The sequence below is a fragment of the Sarcophilus harrisii genome, chromosome X (genome assembly GCF_902635505.1).
Source record: "Sarcophilus harrisii chromosome X, mSarHar1.11, whole genome shotgun sequence".
In the NCBI taxonomy this organism is placed as follows: Eukaryota; Metazoa; Chordata; class Mammalia; order Dasyuromorphia; family Dasyuridae; genus Sarcophilus; species Sarcophilus harrisii.
The window spans coordinates 81,764,087-81,780,243 of record NC_045432.1 but is presented as its reverse complement, the minus strand read 5'-3'; the positions used below and the strand labels follow the sequence as shown (position 1 = coordinate 81,780,243).

The following is a 16,157-nucleotide window of genomic DNA, read 5'->3' as shown; positions in this document are numbered from 1 at the left end:
TCCCACCTGGCTTTCAACTCTCACCCGTGGCTCCAAGAAGTAGAGCATGTACAGTGACCACACCCCGGGGAAAACCAGGTTGAGCGTAATCAACAGGTTTCAAACCCATTGATGATTTGGGGGACATCTATCCCAAGCATTACATGGCCGAACTTGGGAAATAGATCTACTGGGAGGAACACCTCTTCAAAACTGCCCTACTGATATGGCGTATTCCCGGGCCAGCTGACAACCGACATCCTAATTAAGGACATCAGAATGTTTGAAGTGAACTGGACACTTTTTTGTGAGCAATTAGGGTTAAGTGACTTGCTCGGGGTAGGCAGGATTTGAATTTAGTTCCTTCTGTCTCTCTCCACTCCTGCTCTATCTACTTCATCTAGCTGCCCTGAACTGAGCACTTTGTAAACAGACCATTTAGGCACAGGATTTCCAAGGGAAAATATTTCCCAGAATCACATGAGTTTATGGGATGGCTAAACCCATGATGACAGAATAAGAAATATGTTGTTTAAATGGACATTTGATGTTGGTTGCCGGGAAAAAAACTGGACTAAGGAAATTATGATATGATGCTAACATCACTTACTGTATTGTTTTAGTTTTGCTGTTGTATTCAGGGTTGTCCAGTACCGGAAATGTCTGTCATAAAACTGGTGTTGAGATATCTAGGATGGTGGTCGGCAGAATGTATAAGAATACCATCAGTCAATTCATTTTCTTCTATGACCATAAGAGGTTGTAGGAATTTTTTTTCCTTTTTCTCTATTATTATTATTAATTTTAATAATAACTTTTTATTTTCAAAATACATGCAAAGATAGTTTTCAACAATCATCCTTGCAAAACCTTGTGTTTCAAGTTTTTCTCTTTCCCTCCCTCCCCCTCTCCTAGATAGAAAGAAATCCAATATAGACTAAACACGTGCAGTTCTTCCACATATATATCCACTTTTATTATGCCACACAAGAAAAATCAAATCGAAAAAGGAAACAAATGAGAGGAAAAAAAAACCAAGCAAGCAAACAACAACAAAAACGTGAAAATGCTACACTGTGATCCACCCTCAGTTCCCCAAATTTTCTCTGGATGCAGCTGGCTCTCTTCATCCTAAGTCCGTTGGAACTGAATCACCTTGTTGAAAAGAGCCCGTTCCTGCAGCAAGAAAACTGTATAAATATGTATACATCTATTGGATTTAACATATGTTTTAGCATATTTAACATGTATTGGACTACCTGCCAGCTAGGGGAGGGGGTGGGGGGAAGGAGGGGATGATTTGGAACACAAGGTTTTGCAGGGGTCAGTGGTGAAAAATTATCCATGCATATGTTTTGTAAATAAAAAGCTTTCAAAAAAAGAAAATAAAAGACCCATTCACCAGAGCTGATCGTTACATGATTTTGTTGTTGCTGGGTAAAATGTTCTTTTGGTTCTGCTCACTTCACTTAGCATCAGTTCATGTAAGTCTTTCCATCTCTGTTATTATTTAAGCCTATTTAAGCATGAGGAAAGTCACATAGCTGGTTGAGATTTTCACATGACTTCCAACTATTTTAATCTAGCTCAAACCCCCCAACTGTAATGGGGGCAAAAGGATTTATGATACCTATCTGGTGGTTAGCAGTCCCAGACTCCTCCCTCATTAGTGATTTTTTTATAAACTAGATCTGGTCGATTGTCTCCTTCAGTATCTTTGAAATATAAATCATACATAAATCTTTGCTTTTTTCCCGTCTGCAAAAAGTATGTTCTTTTCTTTGTCTCTCTGTCTAGGAACTTTATAAGCTGTCGGAAATTGTTTATTCCCTGATTGACAGATATTTTTGAGTTCCGGACCTATGTTGAAGCATATATAATAAACCTTGTTTTTACCTCCTCGCTGTTAGCTTGTTGAAAAGCATGATTGGCAGCAAGTCAAGGAACCACTGGATATTTCTACAACCAAACAAAGTGGATCCGTATCCATCAGAGAATAAGGACACAAATGGTGGTACCTGAATATCAGGGAGTGTTACTTGGCTATAAATGTGATGACTATAGAAAAGCATGGAAAGATCTCCATGAGCAGATGCAGAGGGAACTGAGCAGAGTTGAGCAATCAATCTACAGAATGACTGCAACAATGTAAATGAAAAGAACCATCAGACAATAAAAAATGAATATTCTCTCTAAAAACCAAGCATGGTTCCAGAGGAGAGAGATGAGAAGACCTCCCTCCCCTGATCCTTTGCAGAGGTGATACGGAAAGATGGATTTTGGGATCATAATTCCATTTTGTGCCATATCTGGTGTTATATCATCCAACTACTTTGTTTACAAAAGCTAATTAATGGGACTGGATATTTCCTGGAACTCTTCTCCTATCTAACAGAGGTTGGAGGAGCTTAACTCCTTAACTGACTGCTAAAGGTTCTGTTGGCTTTGGGCCGGTGAAACTAGCTATGAGAAAGGCCTTTGTAATGGGTTAAGCATTCTTTTTTATATTCCTGTTCAAAGTGACTTCTCTCACCTACCACGGGGGGGGGGGGGAATCTTACCCCAAACTGCTTTGTATGCCCTCTGGGTAGAATAAGCATACATACAAACTATATCTGACAGATTACTGTCTTGGGGGAAAGAGGAGAAAGAAATTGAACCGTAAAATCTTACAAAAAATGAATGTCGAAAACTATCTACATGTGTAAGAACTGTTGAGAAAAAAATATACAGATATACAGAAAATAACGGGCCATATACATGTTATCTGGTCAATTGTGAGTAATGGAATATGTGCCCCTCGAGTGGGTAAATTCTCTGGATCCCAGGGCGATGTTTCCTCCGGTGTCCCTCGAGGACCCTGAAAATTCTTGCAACAGTGAGATGTGCACAGCCTTGTGTAGATTTCTGGCTTTTCCCTCTGTATTGATCAGATTTGCTGCTTTTTAAAAACCCCTTTTAACAAAAACATGATTTGCTCCAGGAGATGGCTCTCTGGAAACAAAGATACTAGAAGAAATTTAGCGATAGCGACCGACAAGAGATGTGCAGCTAGAAAGAAAACTTGTTGATGAACGATTCATGGGGCTGAGGGAGGGAAAAAGTCCATAATAAGGCTTTAGTGTCAACCTTCACGCCCCAGCCCCCACTTCAGATAACCGGGGCCACATGGAGGGGCGTGTAGGGGGAGAGTAGCAAGGCATCAGTCTGAGATGACTCAGTAAAGTTCCGGGCACCCCCGGAGAGCCTTGAGGGTGCTTCGAGGCCCTCCAGCTTACACAGAAGCGGGGTGCGCATTGATGAAGCACAACTGGCTGCCAAGCACTGGGCCAAGGGTCGGCAAACAGGCTTCCAGCTCTCCAGGAGGTCACGGAGAGGTGAGGAGGGAGGGACCAGTTGCCGGCAATGAGGTCAGAACCAAGTAGGCTCGATGGGAGGCAGTCTCAGAGGGGAAGGCACGTGCGGTGGGAGGAAGTGCGAAAGGCCCTTTGCGGGACCAAGATCGCAGGCAATGAGGGCAGCCGGAATGCACCGGGCACGGTGCCTGCAAAACAGTAGGCGCCTAAAGAATGCTCGCTACCAGGGGAGTAGGGCCTTATGGCACAGGGGGCGCGGGCGCGCCAAAGTCACGCCAAGGGACGCGACGAAGAAGGTCAGAAGACGTCACTCGATGCTCCGGCGTCTTTCTTTTCTAGGCCTTCTGCGCATTCTCCCGACCTGGCAGCGGCCGCCTATCCCGGAGCCCAGGGCTACGCAACGTGCTCGAGGGGGCGGGGAGTGCGTCACCGGAAGTGACGCGCCCCAACCCGGAAGCGAGCCATTGCCTCGCGGCTACCCCCCGGAAATTAGAATCGGTTCTCGGCTGGCGCTGGTGGGTCAGCTGGGATTGACAGGCGAGGGGCCCGGGCTGGGGGCGGGGGGGGGGCGCCAACATGGCGGCGGACCCTCGGGAGGCTCAGGCAAAGGTCCTGCAATATGAAACCTTCATCAGCGATGTCTTGCAGCGAGACCTGAGGTGAGTGTGAGGGGGCGTGGGGGGTCTGCGGGGGGCGTGGCGAGCCGGGGGGGGGGGCGGGGAACCGAGAGCCCGCGATACCCGTTCCGCCTCTACACCAGGCAGGTGCTGGCGCAGCGAGACGAGGTGTACGGACAGCTGGCTGGTTACCTGCAACTGAAGAACGTCCTCGAGCGGCTGCAGGTGAGCATGGGGGGGAGGGGAGGGGAGCTCCGGGGGAATCTGGCCCCTGGGACGAAGGGATCTACAAACACCCTCCTCCTCCTTCCCAGGAATCAGGGGATGAGAAGCTGCGCACACAGGTGGATTTGGGGTGCAACTTCTACGTGAATGCAGAAGTGTGAGTGGTGTTAGCCATGGGAACCCCCTCTCCCAAGTCAGTGACTCGATCCAGGGGTCCTCAAACTACGGCCCCCGCGGGCCAGATGGGCAGCTGAGGACGTTTATCCCCCTCACCCAGGGCTAGGAAGTTTCTTTAAAGGCCCACAAAACAAAGCTTTTGTTTTCACTAGAGTCCGGCCCTCCGACAGTCTGAGGGACGGCGAACTGGCCCCCTATCGAAAAAGTTTGAGGACCCCTGAATTCTTAGAGACCTTCTGCTCTCATGGAATCCTGGAGGGCAGCTTATGGCTCTCTGCCCCTTGCAGAGTCGTTAAAGTGCACGAAATATAAGACGTGGGATTCTAAAGGAGGTCAGTTGCATTCATTTCAGATGGCGAGGTGTTTTGTTGCTGCAAGTTTCTTCCCCCGCTAAGTTCACGCACTGGCTTAAGAAGCCTTTGCTCTATAAGGATCCCTGCCTCCTCATCCCAGAGAGCATTCCCGAGCGCAGAGGAATTCCAGAGGGGCCACAAGGACCTTTAGAAGCCCCTTGAGAAATGCCTCTATCTTCCAGGCCAGACCCTTCCCGGATATTTGTGGCACTTGGCTATGGCTTCTTTCTGGAACTGACCTTGATGGAAGCCTTAAATTTCATAGACCGGAAAAGCCGCCTGCTCACCTCGTAGGTTTCTCTGGGTTTGGGGGTTTGGGGGAGAAGGGAGAGGAAAGGGACTCTTAACAAACTCTGGCCACTATTTCCAGGATCAGTGACAGCCTTACCCAAGATTCTGTTCGAATCAAGGCCCACATCCGACTAGTGCTGGAGGTGAGGAGCAAAGGGCCCCCACGTCTGTGTCGAGAGAAGCATGGCTTCTTGGGAACGTCACTTCTCTGATCCCCTGTGCTCTCTTCCCTCCCAGGGCCTTCGGGAGTTGCAAGGGCTCCAAGAGCTGTCCGACGATACGGGACATTGATTAGGAGGCTGAGAATTTCCTTTCCTGACTAGACTGCTACAGGGACTCCGACTGTGTTACTTGAAATCAGAAATCCCTTCAATAAAAGCTGGGAATAAAACTAGGGGGAGGGGAAATGTTTCTCGCCATCTAGAGCTAGGCCATTCTTCCTCCTCTCCATTGCCTTCTCTGCCGTCGCAGAGCCTCTGTCTCCGTTTTCTTGGTGTCCCTCTTTGCTCGCGTTCGACCCGGCCCCTCGCGTCCCTCCTCCCCCGCCCCTGGGCGCAGACACTTTCCGAACGGGGTTATGCCTGCGCAGGCGCACAGCCCAACTCCACGGGGTCCTTCGCTTTGCGGCTGCTTGCTGGGACTGGTTCCGTGTCCCCGCCCCTTCAGCCTTGCCTCGCCACGTGACCGATAACGTCAGCCAGGCCCCGGCTCTCCTCTCCGGTGGAGCTCTGGGCCCGGGCCGAGCTGCTCTGGGCCGGGGCAGGCTTAGGTCCTGGGGGGGGGGGGAAGGAAGGGAGGTGCTGTAAGCCAGGTCGGGCCTGGATAAGAGGCTTCAGAGTGGACAGGGGCCGGGGATCGGAGTCAGCAGAAGAAGGAGGAGCTAGGGGCGGGAGGGTGGCTGCTACCGGGCTGGGACTCCCCCATGGAGCCCCCGCTCCCCGGAGCTGCCATCGGGTTGCTCACAGGTGAGGCAGGGACAGCCTGGGAATCGGGAGGGCATCTCCTGCAGAAGAAGGGCGAGCCTTCTCTGTATTTGGTGGGGGAGGGCTGATCCGTTCGGGGAGGGACACAGGGCTGGGCTGGAGGCCCCACCCCCACCCCCATCCCCCGCACCTCTTACAGCCTGAGAACGGACCTATTTGCGATCTCCCATGAGACCCGTCGGCTGCAATGGCCCTGGCTGTGGCTTTTCTATCCCCGGGCGTTACGGACCGGCCCCTTACGGCCCAGTTCTGTCGCCCCTTTGCATGGCGCCTGTCCCCCGTCGCCCCTGTATGCTAATAGGCCTCCCCAGACATCCTGTCCTTCATGTTGCCCTTTCTGCGGTAGTGGTGTCAGCCGCCCCCCCCCCCCCCCCCCCCCCCCCCCCCCCCCCCCCCCCCCCCCCCCCCCCCCCCCCCCCCCCCCCCCCCCCCCCCCCCGCAGTGATGGACCAGGTTCTGTGGTCCTGTGCTGCCGTAATTGCCACATTCGATGACTCTATCCTCCCGAGTCTCCCTTCTACCGTTATGGCCCCGTCGGTGACTCTAGGCCAAGCTCTCTACCCACGGTAACGAGCCAAACTCCTGACTGTGCCTTCGTCGTGCTCCTCCGATTAATGGCTCCATCTGTGGCACCTGCAATGAGGGGGTCAGGCCCCGATTACGTGTCGTCCTCCATTCCCCTCCCCCCCTCGTCAGGCTAGGCCTGGTCTCGTCCGATGTCCACGCTGCATGGCATAATTTCATCCCTCATACGCTTCCCCCTCACGTCTCCGTGCCCCTCCGTCTTCCCTCGGAGTCTTGGGATGGCTTAGCGAGCCTGTAGCTCCCCCTACGCTTCGCTTCGCTGTTGTGATGGAGCCATCCAAAGCCCTCTCTCTCTTCCCACCCACCTCCGGGATAACCCAGCTGACTGGCCCATGACCCTGTGCTTGGAGTGATGGACCCATCTGTGACCCTGTGGCAGTTCCTGCTGCAACTGTTGAAGGAGCAGAGTAACGGGCACTTAATAGCTTGGACGTCCAGCGATGGGGAATTCAAGCTGGTAGACGCCGAGGAGGTGGCACGGCTCTGGGGGCTTCGCAAGAACAAGACCAACATGAACTACGACAAGCTGAGCAGGGCCCTGCGGTACTACTACGACAAGGTGTGCTTCGCCCGGCCTGCCCTTGCTCCGGGGGTCCCTCCCCCCCTTACCCTGGGGAGGCCCGCCCATCGGGAGAGGGGGTTTGCGGGGGGGGGGGCCACCCCTGAACTCCCCTGCCCCACGAATTTCCACTCTCCCCAGAATATCATCCGTAAGGTGAGTGGGCAGAAGTTCGTCTACAAATTCGTGTCCTTCCCGGAGGGGCCGGGCCACGATGGGGAGGAGGGCCAGGCCCGGGCTGAGATCCCTTCGGAGCCCCTCCGGCCGCTGAAGGCCTCTCTAGGGAGCATTGGCTCCTCCGCCCCGACCCCTGTGCGCAGCAGCCGGAATGAGTACATGCGTTCTGGGCTCTACTCCACCTTCACCATCCAGTCCCTGCAGCAGCTAAGTCCCGCCCGGCCCGCCCGGCCCGTCCCGGAGCCCCTGAGCCCAGTCGGCCTTGAGGCCCCGGAAGCCCGAGTGCCTCTGCAGGTAGAGTATGTGCGTGCGTTCGGGTGTCCGCGTCTGCCTTCCCCCCCCCCTCCCCCCCCCCGCCCGGCGGGGGGCGGGGGAGGGGCCCTCTGACTCCGGAGCCGCCGGGGAGGCGGGGGGAGGGCGGAGGATGGGCCCCGGGCCGGGCCTAAGCCCCGCCCCTCCTCTCCTCCCCGGCGGCCAGGTCATCTTGATGGCCCCGGCCGAAGGTCTGACCGAGACCGTGGAGCCCGAGGCTTCGGCCGCAACCGCCTCTTTGCTTCTGGCGTCCGAGACGAAGGGGGAGCGGCCTGTGGAGGAGGGGGCTGCTGTCGCCATGGAGACTGGCGTGGAGGTCGCCGACCCCCCGGGCCCCGCCCCCGCGCCGGCCCCCGCAGCCGAGGCCCACCCCCCCGCCCCTTCCAAGGGTCGCAAACCACGCGATCTGGAGTTGCCGCTGGGGCCGAGCCCCGAGTCGGCCGCGGTTTCCGGCCTGGGCCCGGCCCTCACTCCCTCCCTGCTCACCTCCCACGCCCTGGTAAGCCAGACGAGCCGCCGGGAGCGGGGCGGCTGGGGGTGGGGGGCGGGGCGGAGCGGGCGGCGGGCGGGGCGGGAGCGGCGGGGGGCGGGGCCGGGGCGGGGCCTGGGCTTAAGCGGGCTTGCTCCAGCGTCCCTTGCCCTCCTGCCGTCCACCGCAGACCCCGGTGCTTCTGACGCCCAGTGCGCTGCCCCCCAGCATCCACTTCTGGAGCACCCTGAGCCCCATCGCGCCCCGCAGCCCTGCCCGCCTCTCCTTCCAGGTGCGGCCCCTGGAGGGGCGTGTCAATCCATGTCTTCTTGACTTCTCCCCACCCAGGTCCATGTGTGTGTGTCCCTCACGGCTTCTTCTGGTGGGCTCTCTGTGTGTCTCCTCATCTTACTCATTCTCATTCTCTCGCTCGCCTCTCCCATTCTCTCACTCACTCCGTTCTTTCACTCTCTCCTCTCTCTGTCTCTCTCTCTGTCTCTCTGTCTTTCTCTCCTCCCAGTTCCCGGCCAGCAGCAGCAGCAGCAGCTCCCAGGCACATGTGTCTGTCCCCACACTCAGCATGGACGGCCTCTCCACCCCCGTGGTCCTCTCCCCAGGTCCCCAGAAGCCATGACTCTTTCTTTCCCAGGGACTTAAGAGACTGCTTTATTTCAAGGAGGATTGTGGGTCCCCACGGGCCGAGGAGGGGTGGGGGCGGAGGGGAAAGGGGATAAACGGTTATTAAGCATCGACTATGCTCCAGGCACTGTGCTCAACCCTTTGACAAATATGATCTCGTTTTGGTCCTCCCAATAATCCTGAGAGGTAGGTGTTGTTTTTAACCCCCATTTTACAGATGAGGAAACCGAGTCGGGCAGAGGGGAAGCGACTCACACTGCTAGGAAGAGCCTGAGGGCCACATTTGAGCTCCCCCCCCCTCCCCGTTTTAGTGCCTGCAGGTGGAAGGTGAGGGAGAGGCGTTTTTTTTATTTTCAGGTGCCCCGAGGCCCAGATTTGCTGAATGGAAAGGAGGAAGATCCAGCCCCACTCGGCCCTCTCTTCTCCCCATGTACCCATCCCTGGGGGTGAGCAGCTAGGGGATGATTCCGCTTTCTCCTTTTCACACTCCCCACACTTAGACAAAGGGGGGGGGAACAAACACAGAAAAATAGCTTTTAAATGCCTCCCCCCCCCGCCCCCCGCAGTGGCAGCAGAAGTCCCACCCCTTTGACTGTCAGTCAACTGGTCTCCAGGAAAGCACCAAGGGGCCCCTGTGCCTCGGAAGTACTGGAGAGGAGAAGGGAGCCCCACTGCTCCGCCCACGACAAGCCGAGGTGCAGGTCTCCCAGTCTGGAGGCCCGGAAGTGGCTATTGGGAGAGAGAGGCAGGGCCGGTTTTCCTTCCCACGGCAGAGGCAGCCCGTGATCCGCGGCCTTCGGGGACGGCCGGGATGGGCTCCTGGGCCAGAGGAGCAAGGTCCGAGCCCTTCTTGCTAGGCGGCCCGCCGAGGGTTTAGTTTTTATACCAAGGGCCCAGGCTCTGCTGGGATGGGCAGTCCCCGAACGTTGCCGGAAAGGCCGCCCCCCCCCCCCCACCGAGGTACGGTGGTGGCGGAGAAGTAGAGGGGTAGCGGGGCAGTTCTGGCCACGACCGTATGCATGCACATGATATGTATACCCGGACCCCACACAGTACGTCCAGAGACACGGGAGCCACGGTTCCCGGTACTCCCTCTGTGCCAAATGCTTTAGAACGATCACGCTTGATCCTCAGAACCCCGGGGAGGGCAGCGCTGTCGCCCCTAATTTCCAGATAAGAAAACGGGGGTCAGACAAGGGAAGCGATCTGCCCCAAATCACAGGCTGGATGTGGACTTAGGCCTGCCTGCCTCAGCCCAAGGCTTACCCAGTCACACACCCTCCGCTTGGTCCTGGTTCTCCCAGTAGGAAAGGGCATACCCGCTGTGTTCCTGACGGAGCCCAGAACTTAGTTCCAGACCGAGACCTGAACATCTTAGACCTCTGCCCTCAAACACAGCCAGTCCCCTCACCGTCCACCACCTGCCAACTCTAGTCCCAGGAGGAGCCCCGGCTCAGGCCTTCCCTGAAACCTGGGCCCCGAGGAAGACCTGAACCTTGGCTACAGGAAAAGACCCGAGTCCATAACGGTGGCAGACCTGACCCCAAGGTCAGCGCCGGCCCCTCTCCCAAACACCACCACTCAGTCTCAGTCCCAACTTGAGTCCTAGCCAATGTTCTGACCCTCTGGGTCCAACCTCCCACCTGGCTCTGGTCCAAATGAGACCACGAGAGGGGCTGACCGAGCCTCAGACTAAGCTCTGACCCCATCGCCCAACTCGGATGGAGAACCGAGCCCTGATGCCCAGAGTTCGAGGGCAGCCAGGCCGCCATCTCTGCCGAGGGTTTCAGTCTGGGCTTATAGATTGCTAGTGGGGCAAGGCCCGGCTGCTCGCGAGGCAGCTCATTCAACACTGGGCTAGCTCTTGTGGTTGGTGAGCCCTGCCCCACGGCCAGGCTAAACCCTTGCCCTGGCAGCCCCTGCTCACCCTGCTCCTTATTCTTCCTTTTGAGCCGAGCAGAAGGAGGTGTCCCACAGAGTTCCCCCAACTTGACTTTCCTGCAGGCTAAACCCGACTCCTTCCTTCAGCTGGTCCTCCCGGCATGACCTTGTGGCCCTTGGTGTTCCTGGTTGCTCTCTGCATTTTCTACTTCCCCAGTGGCTAGCCCAAAGGGTGTGCCCAGAAGTGCACCCAGCGGCGCCCCCCCCCCAGCCTTTCTAAATGCAGCTGGTGATTCTACTTCCCTTTTGGGTTGCCATGTCCCACTGTTAACTCCCGTTGACCTTTTTGGTCAACGTGAGGGGCTTCTATTATTGAAGTTGAATTTCCCATCGCAAGCGTGAGGCTCCCAACACCTAAGTAGTGATCTCAGGCCAAGGCTCAGCCCTTGCATGGGGCCACAACCCTCCGGACACCCCCTGCCCTTTGTCCTGGACCGAGTACGGACCCCAGAGCGGCGCCCTCTCCCGGCCCCGACATTTGCTCTGGGAATTATGAAATGATCCGAGTTCCGGATTCCGCTCTGAACTGGTCTGAAAGGTCAGGTCAGGCCTTGGCACCCAGATGCCCTGCTCCAGATGGAGCTTTCACCCTAGAGCAGACTTCCACCCTGGTCCCAGTCCCACGCGGGGCCCCAACTCCGTCTTCAGACGGAACCCATCCAACCCTCCCTTCTGTCTTCCCAGCGTAGCCCTTGTAGTCACCTAGACCCTTAGACCTTCATCAGGGTGGACTGGGAAATGCTCTTCCGTGATGCTGATAGGCTGCTTCTCCCCCTTCCTTCTGTCCACCCCCAGCCTACTTGCATCTTCCTCCCCGTGGCCTTTTCTTTTAGGTCGCGTGCCTGTTCCGGCCTCCCTCCCTTCCTTTCCCAGTAGGGCCCAGACTTCGTGGTTCCAAGCGTGCATTGTCTTGCCTTGACCCTTTGTCCATGGGATGTTCACACGCCAGGGCCTCGGCCTCGGTGCGCTCGGCCCGGCTGGCTGCGCTCCTTCCAGGCTGCTGACCGCTGCAAGAACTTAGTTACACAACGACCTGGACTTGAGGTTTCCTGCCGATTCTTGCTTTCTCAGCTCAATGAGCCTGCACAGGGTGCATTTCCCCAGGCCCCCATTGCCCTTCTTCTCCGAGGAGCATTTGGTCCCTTTATGGAGGAAACTCGTCTGGGTCATTTCTATCCCCCACTGCTGGGGAAGAGTAGGTCTCCCTTCCCCAGGGCCGCTGCCTCAATTGCTGACCTTGGGCCCTCCTGCAAGCCTCAGTCTTCTCCAGCCAAGGGCTTTTCTCTTCCTCCAGGAAGCCCACGCCTCTCTTTCTGATCTCGGCTCCTTGGGCCTCCGGCCACCTCCCCAGGGAGTGCAAAAGGACTTTGCCTTGATCCTGCCATCCCCTCCAGCTACTATCCCATGGCCCCTCTGCCTCCCAGACAGTCCTCAGAGAAGGACCTGTGGTCACTGCTCACGCTCCTTTGCTTGAGGGGGGCAGCCCCGTGGCCTTCTCTGGGCCCCAGGGCACCCTCGGCCTCTCGTCTCCCCTTTCTCCCTCGCCTTTTTGAGGCCCTGTCTTCCCATCGTCAGATCCTCCTCCCATGGATTCCCTGTCCTCTTCTCGGATGAGTCACAGATCCTCCAAACCCGGATGCTCGTTCTCTTTCTTGAACTCCAGGCCTTCTGCAGCCCTCTTAGCGGGCCCATCTCATCACAGGCTCAAGGGGCCCAAAGGGACCATCCCCTTCTCTAACAGCCTCTAAATTGGGCTCCTTTCCGGTCTGTCCTCTGGAGGGTCGCCAACAGCTTTTGCCAAAGGCCCCAGCCTGTCTCTGGAATCGAGCACCGGTTTCTCTGGTCCTCGTGTCTCATCTCACCTTTCCCTTCTTCTTGGCCAACTCCACATCCTATCTCCCATCGCACCCGTGTTTGGACCGTTCCCCCTCTTTAGAGCTGGCTTTTGGGAGCTTTCTTTTGCTCCGAGCTTTAGTTCCATCGCTCCGGGAAACCTCCCTCCGTTTCTCCGGTTGCCGGGCCCCTCGGCCGGACTCCCGGACCTTCTACTGCCACTATCTGGGCCTCTAGCACGGGCCTATTCCCCAAGACGCTGCCCCGCCTTTTCTTGAATGGAATTGATCCAGTGCCCTCCCTCCCCGCCCAGGAGGAGTCCTTGGCCCCGGCTTTTGTAGGGAGAGACACGGGGCTGGAGGGGCGGGTTGCTGAGCTGGGAACAAGTGCCCCGGTGAGACTCCGGGGCCCCTTTGGCAGCCTCTCCCTCCTCCCATCCCCTAGGACACTTGTTTGTGGCCCAGGCCATCGACCTGGTCTGGGGAACCTTTCAGAGGGGTCGGTGCGGCGAGGAGGCCGAGGGAGGCAGCCGGGGCACGGACCAATCAGAGGAGGGACGGAGCGGGATGGGGCTGGGCAGGAGGCCAGGACGGCTTAGGGGCTCAGGGCCCCACTGGGGAAAGGGCCAGTCCCGGCTTCCTCCTGCACTTCCTTCCCCTAAGGTCCTGGCTTCCCTTTTCTCTGAGTCGGGGGGTGGCCCGAACACGGGGCAAGAGGGACCGAGGCAGGGCTTTAAAACCCGGGACTTCCCGGCTTCCCTCCCCACTGGTAGCCATGGCCCTCCAGCCCCGGCCATCCTGGGCTCCCTGTGCTGCTGCTGCTGCTCCTCCCCCATCCTCTTACCCCACCCCGGGCCCTCCCCTCCTCGCGCCTTTTCCTCTCTGCCCCGGCCCCGGTCTCTCTCGGGGGAGGCTCTGGGTTCCCCTCCCTGGCTCCCGGTTGGGGCCAGGCCCCCGGCTCTCCACCCGGGCGGGGCCTTTTCTCCGGTGTAGGCGGGGAGTCCGTCCTTCTTCCAACTTTGAGGGAGGCCCAGCCAATGCCAGGGGGCTCCCTGGGCAGGAGTGTCCAAAGGTGCCTGCTGCCCCTTCAAGCCCGGCCCAGATCCCGGGGAGCCAAACCTGCCAGGCTTGCGGGTGAGGGGTGTCTGGGCCAGGATCCACCAGCTTCTCGGTGGGGGCAATGGGCGGGGGAGGGAGGGCCTGGGGGGGAAGAGCGGCGGAGCAGCCCACCTGGGCGGAGACCCACGGAGGACCAGGGGCCCCCAGGGCGGCGGGGAGGAGCAGCTAACCCCAAGGGGCGGGGAAGGAAGCCACCGTAAGCCGGGGGCTCCCCTCAGCTCGGGCTCAGGAAACCGTCCGGCTTCCGGGGCCTCACTCCGGTGACCTCACCTTCGTAACCCAGGGCCCCCCGATGGTCGCCGTGGTCCGCCTGGTCCCCGTGTTCCGTGTCCTGCGGGGGGGCTCCCAAGCTGCCCATACCTGCCTGGGTAGGGCCGTCTCTGGGGAAGGGGCAGCCCGGGAGCCTTCGTTGGGAGCTCCAGGTGTGCCAGGACCGGGAGTGTTGCCCGGGTGAGTGAGGCCCAGGGGAGCCGCCTACGGGAAGGGATGGAGAGTCGCGGCTTCTGATCCCGGGCCTCCTTGTCTGTCCGTCTCGCAGAGGCTGGCGGCTGGTCCGACTGGGGGCCATGGACCCCGTGCTCCGTGACTTGTGCTAAGGGTCTGCGGAGCCGCCGGAGGGCCTGTAACCGGCCCGTCCCAAAGTGTGGGGGCAGCTGCTCTGGTGGGGAAACCGAGACCGAGCCGTGCGACACGCAGAGCCTCTGTCCCAGTGAGTGCTCCTCCCTGTCCTGCCCCGGATGTGTGCCCGGGAAGGGCGGGCTGGACGTGACGCTCTCCTTTTCGTTTCAGTCCACGGGGCCTGGGCAGCCTGGGGGCCTTGGGGACAGTGCTCGGCCTCCTGCCACTGGGGACCCCAGGTCCCCGTCCAACAGAGAACCAGAATGTGCTCTTCTCCGGCCCCCTCGACCCAGCCCCCGGGGAGACCCTGTTCCGGCCCCGCCTACGAGCAGCAAGGCTGCAAGGGCCTCCCACCGTGCCCTGGTAGGTGCTGAGGGGAATTAGGGTCCATCAGGGCCCGGCCCGGCTTCCCCTCCTCCCTCCCTTCTCTCCGGGAGGGAATTCTCCCCCCCCCCACCCCACCCCTTCTCCCCGGGGGGGCATCCTCTTGTCCTGCCCTGGTGCCAGGGGTGGCTGGGGGGTCCCTGGGGCCCCGCCAGCCCCTGCCCGGTGACCTGTGGCCTGGGTCGGACCCGGGGCGGCGGCGTGCAACGCCCCTCACCCCCAGCCGGGCCGCCGGCTGTGCCCGGGGCGGGGCCAAGGCCTGTGCAACCACCCGGGAGAAACCCTGCCCGGATCCCCGGTCCTGGGGCCCCTGGGGAATGGGGCCCTGCACCCCCCAGATCACCAACATCGCGTGTCAGAACGTGCCAGGCCAGCAGCAGCGCTCTCGAGTGTGCGAGGGCCGGCTCCACAATGGCCAGCGCTGCACGGGCCGCTTCCAGGAGACCCGGCACTGCTACAACATCCACCTGTGCCCCTGTGAGTGACCTCTTCCCAGACGGGCAGGGTGGGCCCATCTTGCCGGGTCCTGACCCTGCCCCGTTCTCCTTCTCCCTCCTCAGTGGACGGCTCTTGGGCAGCCTGGGGGCCCTGGGGTCTCTGCACGCCCCCCTGTGGGCCCTCCCCCACCCGCTCCCGGCAACGTCACTGCACCGCCAAGTTGCCCGCTTACTCGTGAGTGGGGGACCCCCTGGGGAAGGAGGAAGGGGACTTCTAGGGGACCTCAGGGCTCAAGAAGGAGAGGAGAGGAGGGGGGCCTTCCCGGGGCAACAGGGTCGAGAAACTGGAGCCGCTGCCCTCCCCGGGGACCCACCTGGGGTCCTCGGTCGAGCGAGCCCGCGGCCTCCAGCGGCACTGGCGTGGCCGAGCCGCCGCAGAGGGACGCTCGGGGCTCGGGCCGCCACGGAACCGCTGTCCGTGTCTGACCTAGGCCCACCGTGACCGTGGTAGAAGGCCAGGGGGAGAGGAACGTGACGTTCTGGGGAAGCCCCCGGCCCCGCTGCGCCGAGTTGCAGGGCCAGAAGGTCAAAGTGGAGGAGAAGAAGCCCTGTCTGCACCCTCCCCCCTGCAAAGACCCTCTGGAGGAGGGAGGCTGACCCGGCATCCCGAGGAGGACTCGGCATCCTGGGTGGGGGGGGAGCCCGGGGTCACGGAGGGGATTCTCCTGCCCCACAGGCCCGAGTCTTGTGAAGCGCTGCCCCCAATAAACAGATCTCCCAGCTCAAGTCTGACTTTTGAGGGGTACGGAAGAACGTGGAACCAGGGAGAGTGGTCCTGGAGAAGGGCAGGCCTGGGTCTGCCCCAAACTCAAAGGGATGTGTGTGTGTCCATGTGTCTGAGCGTGTGTGTGAGTGTGATTGTGTGCGTATGGTGTGTGTCAATGTGGGAGTGGTGTGTGTATCTGTCAGTGTGTGTATCGGATTGTGTGTGTGTCTGAGTGTGTGTGATTGTATGTGTCATTGAGTGTATGATAGTGTGTGAGTATGGTGTGGGCCTGTCATTGTGTGTGTGTTTGTGAGTATCTGTGATTGTGTGTGTGTGTG

At 58.8% G+C, this 16,157-nt stretch overlaps 3 protein-coding genes across 3 annotated transcripts; all 3 read left to right on the top strand.

Moving 5' to 3' along the window:
- The first annotated feature begins 3,819 nt into the window (after positions 1-3,819).
- UXT (ubiquitously expressed prefoldin like chaperone) lies at positions 3,820-5,466 on the top strand. Its single transcript, XM_031945201.1, has 6 exons — positions 3,820-3,994; positions 4,096-4,177; positions 4,267-4,334; positions 4,890-4,997; positions 5,078-5,141; positions 5,236-5,466. Exons 1-6 carry the CDS (start codon positions 3,912-3,914, stop codon positions 5,287-5,289), a joined length of 459 nt encoding a protein of 152 aa, XP_031801061.1. The 5' UTR covers positions 3,820-3,911; the 3' UTR covers positions 5,290-5,466.
- A 100-nt stretch (positions 5,467-5,566) lies between these two features.
- Positions 5,567-11,437, top strand: ELK1 (ETS transcription factor ELK1). The gene is made up of 6 exons (XM_031945200.1): positions 5,567-5,963; positions 6,888-7,125; positions 7,267-7,596; positions 7,781-8,113; positions 8,274-8,375; positions 8,604-11,437. The coding sequence occupies exons 2-6, from the start codon at positions 6,919-6,921 to the stop codon at positions 8,715-8,717; spliced, it is 1,086 nt and encodes a 361-aa protein (XP_031801060.1). The 5' UTR covers positions 5,567-5,963; positions 6,888-6,918; the 3' UTR covers positions 8,718-11,437.
- On the top strand, positions 9,151-15,839 carry CFP (complement factor properdin). Its single transcript, XM_031945093.1, is given in 13 exon segments — positions 9,151-9,168; positions 9,289-9,559; positions 12,941-13,079; positions 13,489-13,629; positions 13,898-14,064; positions 14,153-14,323; positions 14,404-14,599; positions 14,740-14,749; positions 14,752-14,807; positions 14,809-14,887; positions 14,889-15,093; positions 15,177-15,288; positions 15,545-15,839. Coding segments are annotated over 13 exon segments (1,731 nt in total). The 3' UTR covers positions 15,711-15,839.
- The last annotated feature ends 318 nt before the right edge of the window (positions 15,840-16,157 follow it).